General features: G+C 32.1%; 1 protein-coding gene across 7 annotated transcripts in view; it reads left to right on the forward strand.

Moving 5' to 3' along the window:
* Positions 1–13,716, forward strand: part of ZNF280D (zinc finger protein 280D) — a 163,007-nt gene that overhangs the window by 131,679 nt on the left and 17,612 nt on the right. For all 7 annotated transcript variants that reach the window (XM_060005918.1, XM_069540479.1, XM_060005917.1 and 4 more), the window contains one exon: positions 1,615–1,660. In XM_060005918.1, the coding sequence (XP_059861901.1) occupies positions 1,615–1,660 (46 nt within the window). The remainder of the gene's footprint in view (positions 1–1,614; positions 1,661–13,716) is intronic.

Consider the following 13,716-nt stretch of genomic DNA (forward strand, 5'->3'; position numbering starts at 1 on the left):
CAAGCTGTAACAGTTTTTGCCTGGTCATCAAAGAAATATGCAGTCTTGAGTTATCCTGATGGAAGATTATGCGTTTCCTGTTGACGAATTCTGGACGCTTTTCGTCGAGTGCTGCTTTCAGTTTGGTCTAATTGGGAGCAGTACTTGTTGGAATTAATCGTTTGTTTTTCCGGAAGGAGCTCATGACAGAGGACTCCTTCCAATCCCACCATATCAACGTCACCTTCCTTGAATGAAGACCGGCCTTTAGTGTGGTTGGTGGTGGTTTATTTCGCTTGCCCCACGATCTCTTCTGTTCCACGTTATTGTACAGTATCCACTTTTCATTGCCTTTCACCATTGGTTTTAAAAACGGAACGTTTTCCTTACATTTAAGTAGCAAACTGCACGCGGAAATACGGTCAAGGTTTTTTTCGCTTATGTAGAATGCAAACATCAAAGTGATGAACATGACCAAGCTGGTACAAATTATTTTCAGCGCTTGATTTGGTATTTTGAGTATGTCGGCTATTTCCCACGTGGTAAAACGTTGATTGTTCTCAATTAATGTCTTGATTTGATCGCTATCAACTTCAACTGGTCTACCCGACCGTGGAGCATCATCCAGCGAGAAATCTCCATCATGAAACTTGGCAAACCACTTTGACATGTTTAATCAGTCACAGCACCTTCTCCATACACTGCACAAATCTCTTTTTTGCGTTTCAGTTGTGTTTTTACCTTTCTTGAAATAATAAAGCATAATAAGCTGAAAATGTTGCTTTTTTCTTCCATCTTCAATATTAAAATGGCTACACAAAAATTCACCAATTTTGATAAGTCCTTTTTTAAATGCACACTGATATGATAGCTGTCACATACAATCTAACAAAATTGTTTTGAATGAAGTTAAAGACAACTAAGTGCTAATAGAGCCATCTTAAGGAAAAAGACGAACCTTTTGGCCAACCCTATATTTTAAAAGATTTTATAGATGACATATGCCTTTGTTAATGTTGTCATAAGTTATAATTCATATTTTTTAGAAATCAGAGTTTAAAAATTTATAGTTAATATTTGAGCTATGCTTATGAAGGTTTTTAAGAGAATACATTCTTCAAAATTCTAAATTATTTCTGTAATTTTACCACCTCTAAAGTAAGTTAATTGTAATATATATTGAAATGACATTACCATTTGAACTTTACAATAGGTAAAATATTTATTTTCTCACACTTTTTGAGTCCTATAGTAGTAAATACTGGTGCATATTATATATATTAAGAATATAACCTGCTTTCATTTTTTAAAGGGTAATTCTTTTTTTGAAACAGTTATACTAATGTGTTATGTCTTTTTTAAAAATTGTACTTAACATAGAGAACATTTGTTAAGTGCTCTTGTTTTTAGAGAAGAGGAAATACATGTCTGTATTCATTTATTTAGAGCACATATTGAATCTACTGTTTATTCTCATGCATTTTATTTTTCCCTTAAAATATTTACAGAGATCATTTACTATTATAGTATAAATGTGCATTAATTTATATTATTTTAAGCATGCAAAAAACAACTGTTTCATATTTTTTATTGTAAAATTAAAATTAAATACTCAATACTTATTTTGTTTTCAAGATTAAAAAATGAAGCTCCCACTAAGGAACAAGAACCTGTGTCTGAGGTAAATTATGTTATATTTGATATCTCTTAAAGATTTACACATTTGAAAGTATTGTGCATGTGATTTTTAAAACACTTCAACTCAATGTGTGTACATCACTAACAATTATTGGTATGTTATCAGAAAGAAAAAACTTGAGATTTTTTGTTTTCATTATATATAAAAATATTTAACCCTCAGTAAAATTGTAAAGTGTTTTATTTTGCCAAAGGCATTATTATATTTCACTTGCCTGTTATTTAGTTCAACTAATAATTAATGGAGATAAATTTATGACTTAAAAATTATGAAATTATTAAAATATCAAACATTTGACACATTGGAAAATTAATCTTTTTAGAAGACTCAAAAAGATTTAAATAATTTTTAAAATAGAAATATTTTGAATATATATTAAATACATTTTAGCTATCTTAAACAGGCAGTCTGAATATAACACTCAGGGTTATCATATAAATGTTACGTACTGGGCAGTCTAATGTATGAGTATAGAAATAATTTTGCTTATATACGTGTTTTCTTGGTGTCAGTTTTTGAAATATTGCTTAATGTTACTTGTCTCTTTCTGAGTATAATGAAGTGAGGCAGGTTCAGCATTTCTATTTTGTAGAGTGAATAAGTGAAACCTAGACAGTATCAGCCTTCTCCCAAGTGGCTTTCTTTTATCCCACGGAAAGTTTTCATTTGTTTGACATGTTTTTAACTACAAATAAATGTCTTTACTAGATATAGGATTTCTTGGTTATCTGTTTATTCTTGAGTGAGTTTTGGTGTTTGTGGTTTTTGAGGAATCGGTACATTTTATCTATAATGTTGAATTTATATGTAAACAGTTGTTTGTTGTATTCCCTTATCTTTTAATGCCTGTGGGGTCTGCAGTGATAATCCTCTCTTTTATTTCCAATATCAATAGTTTGTGTGTTCTTTTTGTTTCTAATGTTGTCATATATTTTACTTTTAAGTAGGTTATAAAGACAGAATACGGTGTTACCATTTTTACTTTAAATCGTCTTTTAGAGCAATTAAATACTTAAAAAATTTTGTATTCACCTTCATTTTTTTCCATTTCTAGTGTTCATTTCTTTATGTAGCTCTTGGTTTCTTTCTAATATCACATTCCTTTTGCCTAAACAACTTCCTTTGAAATATGTCATACTGCATATCTACTGGTGATTACTTCTTCCATGCTTTTTTCCTTCAAAAAAAATCTTTATTTTTCATTTTTGAAAGTAAGTTTTTGGTGAGTATAGAATTCTGGGTTAACTGTTTTCTTTCAGCATTTAAAGAAATCATTTTATTGTCTCTTGGCATGCATATTTTCTGATGTGATGTCTTACTGTAATTTTTGTCTTTGTTTCTATATATGTATGTAATGTGTCAGTTTTCTTTGGCTGCCCTCAAGATTTTGTCTTTATCTTTAGTTCTTATCAGTTTGAACATGATGTGTCTAAGTCTGGTTTGCTCAGTTGTTTATTTATATGTTTATGTATTTATTTTTGGCATTTGTTCTGATCAGTATTCTCTGACTTGTCCTGTATCTTCTACTTCTGGAGTTTCAATTTCACATATGTTATACCATTTGATATTAATCCCTGTTCTTAGATGCCCTGTTCTAGTCTCCCCATCCCCTCCTCCCCGCCTCCCACCACACTTTTTTTTCTTAGTGTTTCAGTTTGGGTAATTTTTATCTATTGACCTATTTACAGATTCATTTTTCAGCTGTGTAAGGTCTACTGTTGAACCCATCAAAAACATTTTTCATTTCTGTGATTGTGGTTTGTTTGGGGTTTTTTTCCTAGCATTTGCATTGATTCTTACAGTTTCTGATCTTTGATAAAATTCCTATCTGGTCATGCATGTTGTCCTCCTTTTTCTACCAAAGCATTTAACATATTAATTATAGTAATTTAAATTTTTCTGTCTGATAGTTCCAACAGCTGGGTTGTGTCTAAGTCTGGTTCTGCTAATTGCTTTATCTTCTGACAGTGTACTTTTGGTTTTTTTCCTTTGCTTTTTCTGTGTATGTTTGGTTGAAAGCAAGACATAATGTGTACGACTGAGATAAATAGTATTTATATCTGAAAATGAGCATGATTTTTCTCATGTTGGGCCATTAGTGTGGGATTTGGTCTACCTAGTAGTGAGTTGACTTGGGTTGTTGTTTTTTTTGTGTGTGTGTTACGGGGGCCTCTCACTGTTGTGGCCTCTCCTGTTGCGGAGCACATGCTCCAGACGCGCAGGCTCAGCGGCCATGGCTCACGGGCCCAGCCGCTCCGCGGCATGTGGAATCTTCCCGGACCGGGGCACGAATCCATGTCCCCTGCATCGGCAGGCGGAGTCTCAACCACTGCGCCACCAGGGAAGGCCAGGGTTTTGTTATTTTTATCACTATGGTTACCCTCCATATACTGCCAAGTTCAATTCTTGTAGTATTTCCTTGCGCTTAGGGTGGAAGTTATATTACTGGAGGTTTTTTTCTCAGTATCATTGCTCCACACTCAGTTTTAGCCTTTCCTTGTGAGACTGAGCCACAGAGGTTGTCTCTCTCTCTCTACACTCTTACCTTTCTTCCAGCAGTACTGCTGTTGCTTGTTATTTGATGTTTGCTAGCCCAGTGGTGGGTGCTGGGGATTGCTGTGATGTTCTCTGTTGTTCTCAGGCTCTCAAGCTGTCTCTGTGTCTCTGGGTCTTGAGAATAGAAACGTTTTCTTCCATCACCCAGTTGGCCCTGGGGACAACAGGGTTTGCCTGTCTTCTTTCCAAATACATAAAAGCATGGACATGAAGAAAACTTACGAATTCATCATTTCATAACATCATCCACTGATTCTTTCCTGATGCATTCATACTTGAATAAATCATCAAACTCTTACTTTCCTTTGATTGCCCTGTTGCATCTGTGTCAAGTAAAACCAACCTTTTCTTACATAAACCAACTTTCTTAAGTTTATTTTTTGTTAAAAGAAAAAAAGCTTATGCTAAAAATTTAGTAGGCCATAAGCAGAGTTAAAGGAAGCCATATTGAATGGAAGACCACATAGAACAGTTTTGGTCTGGTACTTCTTTCAAATATATGTGGTGTGGATAGTCCCTCGAATAGACCCAGGTGTTTAAGTACACATGTGAGATGGTGGATAGCTTGAATTATTCTTCAAGATTTTGATCAGATGGCTTGTAGTGGAATCAATGTTGTACCCCAATAATATTTTCCTGTTGTCACTTTTTCATTTGTATAGTTTTACATTTCCTCTTTCAAAATTAATTCCTTTCATATGCTAGATTGTATTTGGAATTCATATTATATGGTGAGTTTCTAAAACAATCTCTGTTCTGCTACCATGTATATTCTATACACTGCAACATTTTACTGCTTTTATATCCTAACTATATATATATATATATATATATATATATATATACCATAACTCTTCTCCTCTAGTCTGATGGTTAGTGTAGTTTCATTATAACTAAGTAGAGAGGTAAGAGAGAGAAGGTGGGTACAGATGCCTTTCTCTTTTGTTGCTTCCTTCAAGGCTATTAGGAAACACTTGATAGCATGTTCCAGGAATCTTTATATTGGGAACAAAGATTAATAAAATTATTTGCCTATCCCCAAGGTGTTCAAAATCTAGTAGGAAAATTAGACATGAAAGAATTGTAATCCAGTAAGATAACTACCATATTCCAAGCATATCAGGTATGGTAGGTACACACAAGAGTCCTCTCAGGGTGACTTTATGGTGTTTTTTCTCTCTCTTTTTAAAAATATTCTTTTCTCAATTCAAACATACACATAATATACAAAATAGAGGTCCCCTGTGATTTCACTAATGAAATGGCAAATTAACCCTATAGCCTATTTCTGTAAGACTACTTGGGGCTATCCATAAAGAATTTCTAAGGTTTTTGTTTTTCTTTTTTGTTCTGTTTTTATTGCTTTTTGCTTTGTAACTTTTTCAGACACTTGAGAGTTTCAGACTTTGTAAAATTACTTTTTATTTTTATCGAATTAAAAGTTAAAAATTTGTGTGGCTAGTTTATCATAAAAATAGTAACTCATCTCTCTCACCCTTTTCCATCCAACTCTTCAGAGGTAGCTATTTTCAACTCTTTTAGCTATTTGATGAAATATTTATCTCCATATTTCTAAATAATGTAACCATATTTTTGTTTGTCTTTTTTTCAACTAGGACTTACTGTTACAGTAATTAAGAATTTGCTTCTCTAGACCACCATCCCTACTTTCCTTTATCCCCCCAACCCCAGCATCCCTGCCGGGGCCAGAATTAGAATGAGGCAAGTGAGACCTCACCTCTGGCAAAAAATTCAAGGGAGCTACAAAAAATTCAATAATCAGATAAATATTTTGTTTTAATATGTTTAAGAATAAAAATTAATGAAGAGTAATACATAATGAACATAATTTCAAAATTGTAATTAAAGGCAGCATCCAGCCTTGCACTTTTATGACCCTGAGAGTCAATGCACATGGGGGACACAAGAACAACAAGGTCTCACTTCTGCTTTTTTGATGGTCCTTGTTCAGTCATGAGGGAAGGTGACAAGTTGTTTTCATTGTTTGTAGCTTTACATGGTACTGCTAAGTAAAAGGTAAACTTTTTTTTAATTAAAAATACATGTTTATATGATTTTTTTAACAATATTATTAAGGGTACTAAGGTAAGTAATACAAATTTTATTTATTAATATATTTGACCTTTCATAAATAAATTTGATGAAATGTGAAAATTTTCTGAAAAAGTATTTTCTTACCAGGAAACTTTATACTTTCTTCACTTAAAACAGTGATAATTTACTGTTACTCACTTGTTTATATAAAAAATATTTTTCACTACTTTTTTTTCACCCCATTAGTCTGGAAACCTGGTATGTAGTTTTCTGTTGTTTGTAATTATTGATTTTTGTATTTTTCATATAAATGTTTATGGAGACCTGTTAAATATTATAATTTATATGAACTAATTCATATAAATTAATTATTATATTTAACTGAATGTATTAATTAAAAATAAATATATTTAAAATTTATACTAAAATTCTTAAAAATAAATATGGCATTTAAAAACTCAAGTGATCCATTGTTTAGAAAAAGAAGAAAAATGCATGCATCAAGAAATTGATCAAAATTATAGGGCACAGTAACAGGTTTGGTAGAAAAAAATATTCCAGCTACTTAAAATGAAATCTCTAACACTGACACTATTAGAATAGAATTACTATGAAATATAGAGTTAAATAAAGAATTTTCTTTGAATTGTGCAAAAAAGATAAGATAATGGCATGTTAGAAATTTCAGAAGCTAGTGAATATAAGCATGTGCAAGAAAATAGAAGATGCTATTTGAATTAAATGTTTAATTCTTCATCATGGTCACCTGTTTCTAATAAAGTAAAATGATTTTAATAGAGCAGGGGACCATCCAAGAACAAGATGCAGATTGTAGAGTATGTGTTTCACATGGTGGGCAAAGATTTTCAAAAGATGGGTCTTTTAAAAAATTGTCTAGTGGTGAGTTAATTCATTGTGACTGGCTCATTTATTCCAAAGAATCTTTGTCTTTAGTTTGTGTTTCCTGTGCATTCTTTTTAGCAAAAATTACAACAAAATCAAATATTTGCAACTCAAAAAGTGGTTTCAAAGATTGGAAAAATTTAAACAGAATTTGTGATAATGAAAAAATCATATTTCATCATGATGATTTTTTTAAATGGAAGTGTTTTTTAATGTATATTTAGACTGATAGTTTAATAGATGATGTTTTACAGAATGTGATAAAATATGTGTGAGTGACTTTACATATTGTATGTTTCGTGCAAAAATAATTTATTTCTCCAAGCACAAGAAATTATTGGAAGCTCAGATGCTGGAATGTTCTAAATTCAGTTGAACTAAGGACATTAAAATCATACAGCTAATGATTATAAATATATGTTTCATTTGTGTAGTAAAATTCAAAGCAAATATATAATGTTATTAGGAAATCATGTTAAATCTGAAATACTAAGAAGAATAAAAGAAGCAAAATAATTTTTTTTACTTTTTGATTATAAACCAGATATAGTACATCATGAATTAATGTTTATGATTACTAGGTATATTTACATTAAGAATGATGTCATTGCAAGAGAAGAAAGTTTTGACTTAATTGCAACAAAATGAAAGACTGGATTAATTATATCTCATTAAAGCTGTTATTTAAAAAAAAAAAACTAGATATGGTCTAGCTTATCACATTATCAGTAAGTTAGCAAGAGTTGATGCTTATGTAAGAAAATTGTCCTGGCCAGGATATGATAATGGAATAGATAAGGCACATGTATACAAGTGTGTATAAGCCAGTATTTCTCCCCCAAAATAATTATGCCAAATTTATGCCTTGCCCAGCTCATAATCATAATTTAATACAAAGAATGCTGCATTTGTGAATTCAAATATGATCTTTTTTTTAGTATTGTACAAAGGATACATATTTTAGGACTGGGGTAATACAGTGAGCAGATGGAATATTCTTGTCAATTCTGAAAACAACATTAAAATCACAGATACCTGATGGGCATCAAGATTAAATGCAATCAAGATACTTGATACTTTGCACACAAATTAGAGATGTGTATCAGATATGAAAAGATATATCAAATGTCAGAATACATTATATTGAGATCAAAAGCATCTTGTTACAAGAATATTACAGATTTTTACACATTATCTATATGGGATGGTATTTTGAACAAAGTGGCAAAAGTTTAATAAAGCTTTACAGTTAGAAAGCATGACCATATATAAAGTTCTGTGCTTAATAAAAATCCTATTCCTTTCCTTACCACAAATGAAAGTAATTTTGAAAGTGTGTTCAGTGAATGTAAATCTTGAGCAAGAGATGTGAATATTCTTCCTGAATTTGAAAATAAGTGAAAAAGAAATTGGAAATGCATGAATCACTAAGTGAGAGTATTGATAATTATGGGAAAAGTGCTGATCAAGTAGACATTAGGTTATAAATGACCTAACTTCATATTTGAAACAGGTATATGAAAAATTAAATGAAATCTCTTCAGATTTTGAACTTTTAAACTGGAGAAAAGTTATTTTCTATAGATTACATCTGATTTACAAAAAGCAGCTACTGACCCAGTTCTTAAATATTTTGACAATTTAAATGCTATAGAAATTTCATGTGGAATTGTTTAAAGCAATATACAATATTAATAAATTGTGATATAATGTAAGCCTTATATTTGGGTCTTCTAAAACTGATTAACAAAGTGGTGTTCAAAATTTTAAAACAATACCAGCCACAGTAGCATCCTGCAAAAGACGTTTCAGTAAGCTGAAGTTAATTTTAAATTATTTAGAATTGTCACTTGGTCAAGAGAAATTGCCAAGCATGGCAGTTTACTTATTTGAAACAAGATAAGAAAAGAATTAGACTTTGAAAATGTTATTGATGTGCTTGCTTCCACTAAAGCCAGAAAAGTAAAATGATAATAAATTCTGGTTTTGGTAGGCATAAAATGTTTAAACTTCAACTACTATTGTGAGTTTAATATATCTACTTTTCAATATTTTAAAACTACTTTAATGTTCTGGGGGAAAAAACTTTAAAAAATATACAGAGAGGAGAGTTGTGGGAAGATGGCACTGTAGGAAGTACCAGGAATCTGGCTCCCCACCTAGACAGCAATTGCACAGATTGAATCTATCTGATATAACTATTTTGAAGCTCTAAAGTCTGTTGAAGGCTTGCAACTTCCAGGCGAAGACTTGGAGAGTGAATTGCAGTTAATTTCCATCAATTTAAGCCCTTAGCACTGTAGCAGCCATATGGCAGGCAGCCGTGCACATGTTCCTGGAGCAGCTTGCACACAACTTATGGGAGCCAGAGTGGGCAAAAAAGACCTTGTCCTCCAGATACTGGGAATCTGATTGCTGCTTCTTATCAAGGAGTTGCAGACAAAGAAGTGGGCACATTATTGTTGCACCTCTCCCCCATCGTTGCAAGCCCCTTCCCCTCCAGGTGAAGTGACTTCCAAGGAATTTAAGTGGACAGCCCTTTTTCTCCCTTCATTTTTCACTTTTCCCCCTTTCAGGAGTCAGATGTTAAAGACTAGGACATTCAAAAACAACTGTGTATGTGGGTAAAATTAGAAAGAGATTGCATATGCCCAGGGAAAGGCTCAGAAAAGACATACGAAGACCTTAAGTTTACACCTCAGGGTGATTTGGGAACAGAGACAGCCTACAACAATAAAAATTAAAATTAAAATAAAACAGGCAAATGCTGGGCAAGGGGAATAATCTGATTCCCAGAGTTACTACATTATTAGACTCAACTGTCCAGTGTTCAACAAAAAATCACAAGGTATACAAAGAAACAGGCAAGTATGGCCCATTCAAAACAAAAAAATATCAACAGAAACTTTTCCTGAAAAAGACATAATGGCAGATATACTAGACAAAGAATTTAAAACAACTGTCTTAAAGATGCCCAGAGAACAAAAGGAATGTGTGGAGAAAGTCAAGAAAACAGTATGTGAACAAAGTGGAAATATAAATAAAGGGATAGAAAACCTAAAAGAAACCAAAAAGAAATTCTAGAGATGAAAAGTGCAATAACTGAAGATGAAAAATTCACTAGAGGGATTCAAAGGCAGATTTGAGCAGACAGAAGAAAGAATTGGCCAACTTGAAGATAAGACAATAGAAATTATTGAGTTTGAGGCACAGAAAGAAAACAGATTGAAGAAAAGTGAACAGAACCTAAGGGAGCTTTAGGACACCGTTAAGTAGTCCAACATTTGCATCATGAGAGTCCCAGAAGGAAAAGAGAGAATATTTGAAGAAGTAATGACTGCAGACTTCCAAAATTTGATGAAATACATGAATGTAAACATTCAGAAAGCACAACGGATTCCAAGTAAGATGAACTCAAAAGAGACCCACACTAAGACATGTTATAATTAAACTTCCAAAAGGTAAGGAGAATCTTGAAAGCAGCAAAGAGAATTGAATCATCACATACAAGGGATTCTCAATAAAATTATCCACAGACTTCTCATCAGGAACTTTGGAAGCCAACAGGCAGTGGGTCAGTATATTCAAAGTGCTAAAAAGAAAACCTCAAGAATCCTCTATCCAGCAATTCTGTCACTCAAAAGTTAGAAATTAAGACATTCTCACATAAACAAAACTGAGAGAGTTCTTGACCACTAGATCGGCCCTGCCAGAAGTGCTCAAGGGAGTCCTGCACGGTGAAATGAAAGGACAGTACATGACAACTCAAAGCTCTGTGGCAAAATAAAGATCTCAATAAAGGTAAGTGCATGGGAAATTATAAAAGCTAGTATTTTGTAACAGTGATTTGTAGCTGTACTTTTTGTTTTCTACATGAGTTAAGAGATGAATGCATTTAAAGAAAAAAGACAATTTTTTAGTGTAAAATTCAGTATCTCTAACTTTCGTTTGTAACTTCTAATTTTGTTTCCTGCATAATTTAGGTGACTAATGCATTTAGTTTATATCTAGGTATACAATGAATAAAGATGTAATTTTCTGACATCAGCAACCAAAAAGAATGGGGATGGAACTATAAAGGAACAGAGTTTTGGTATGTTATTGAAATTAGCTGCTATAAATTCAGATTAGAGGGTTATAACTTTAGGATATTACATGTAATCCTCAAAGTAACCATAAAGAAAATAGCTATAGAATATACACAAGGGCAAATGAGAAAATATTTTAAACATTTCACTACAAAAAAATCAACTAAACAGAAAAGAAGTCAGTAATGAAGGAAATGAGAGCCAAAAAAAAGTAATAAGATACATAGAAAACAAATAGCCCAATGACAAAATAAGTCCCTCCTTATCAGTAATTAATCTAAATGTTAATGTATTAAACTTTCCAATCAAAGGACAGAGGTTGGCAGAATGGATAAAAAATACATGATCCAATTACATGCTGTATACAAGAGACTCACTTGAAATTCAAAGACACAAGCTGAAAGTGAAAGGATGAAAAAGATAGTCTGTGCAAATAGTAACCAAAAGAGAGTATTGATGGCTTTACTAATATCAGACAAAATAGACTTTCAATCAAAAAAGCTTACAAGAGAAAAAGGACATTATATATTAATAAAAAGTTTACTACAGCAAGAAGATATAACAATTATGAATACTTAAACACCTACTGACAGACTGCCAATTTATATGAAGCAAGAAGTCACAGAGTTGAAGGGAAAAATAGACAATTCTACAGTAATAGTTGGAGACTTCAGTACTCACAATAATTGATAGAATAATTAGATATAAGTAAGGAAGTAGAAGACTTAATAAACCTACTAGATTTGCAGACATACACATAACACTCTACCCAGCAACAACAGAATACACATTCTTCTCAAGTACACATGGGATATTTTCCAGGATATACCATATAGTAAGCCACAAATTAAATCTCAGTGGATTTTAAAAGATAGATGTCATACAAAGTATCTTCTCTGATCACAGGATTAAATTAGAAATCAATAATAAAAGGAAAAATGAAAAATTCACCAGATTTTAGAAATTAAACAATACACTTTAAAACAACCAATGGATCAAAGAAGAAATCACAAGGGAAATTAGAAAATACTTAGATAAGAATGAAAAGAAAAATACAACATTCCAAAACTTCTAAAATGCAGTGAAAGTGATGCTAAAATGGAAATATATGGCTGTAAATCCTTATATTAAAAAATGAGAGATCTCAAAGCAGCAACCTAACTGTACAACTTAAGGAACTAGAAAAAGAAGGAGAAACTAAATCCAAAGCTGGCAGAAGGAAAGAAGTAAAATTAGCACAGGAATAAATGAAACAGAGAATAGAAAGCAATAGAGAAAAGTTGGTTCATTGCTAAGGTCAACAAAATTGATAAACCTTTAGCCAGAAATACTTAAAAAGAGAGAAGACTTAAATTACTAAAATCAGAAATGAAAGTGGGTACATTACTACCATTTCTATAGAAATAAAAATGATCTTAAGAGAGTACTGTGAACTCTGTGTCAACAAATTGGATAACCTACATGAAATGGACAAATTGCTAGAAACTCAAAACCTAGCAAGACTAAATCATGAAGAAATAGAAAATATGAGTAGATCCATAACTAGTAAGGAGATTGAATGAGTAATCAAAAATCTCTTAACAAAGAAAACCCCTTGACCTGACGACTTCTTTAGTGAATTCTAACAAACATCTAAATAAGAACTAATACCGCTTCTTTCAAACTTTTCCAAAGTTGAAGAGGAAGAAATATTTCTAAACTCATTCTGTGAGGCCAGCATTACCCTGATACCAAAGCCAGACAAAGACAATACAAGAAAAGAAAACTACAGATAAATATCCCTTATGAACATTGATGCAAGTATCCTCAACAAAATACTAGCAAACAGAATTAAGCAATATATTAAAAGGATTATATACCATGAACAAATGGGATTCACTCCTGGAATGCAAGGCTGGTTCAATATATGAAAATTGATCAATGTAATAAGCCACCTCAATGAAAGGAAGCAACAAAAACCACATTATCACCTCAATTGATGCAGATATGGTGTTTGACAAAATTCAGCACGCTTGCATGTTAAAAATGCTCAACAACCTAGAAACAGAAGGAAACTGCTTCAACATAATAAAGCCATATAAGAAAAACCCACAGCAAACATCATACTCAATGGTAAAAGACTAAAAGATTTTCCTCTAAGATTAAGAACAAAGCAAGATGTCCACTTTCACCACTTCTTTTCAACATAGTACTGGAAGTTTTAGCCAGAGCAATTAGTCAAGAAAAAGAAATAAAAGACATCTAAATTCGAAAAGCAGTAAAATTATCTCTGTTAGCAGATGATACCATTTTATATATAGAAAACCCTAAAGATTTCATACAGAACCCTATTAGAACTTACATTAACTCAGTAAAGTAAATAGCAGGACACAAAGTCAGCACACAAAAATCAGTTGTATTTCTATACACAAGTAATGAACAATCTGAAAAGAAAAT

The sequence above is a fragment of the Delphinus delphis genome, chromosome 2, assembly GCF_949987515.2.
Source record: "Delphinus delphis chromosome 2, mDelDel1.2, whole genome shotgun sequence".
NCBI lineage: Eukaryota > Metazoa > Chordata > Mammalia > Artiodactyla > Delphinidae > Delphinus > Delphinus delphis.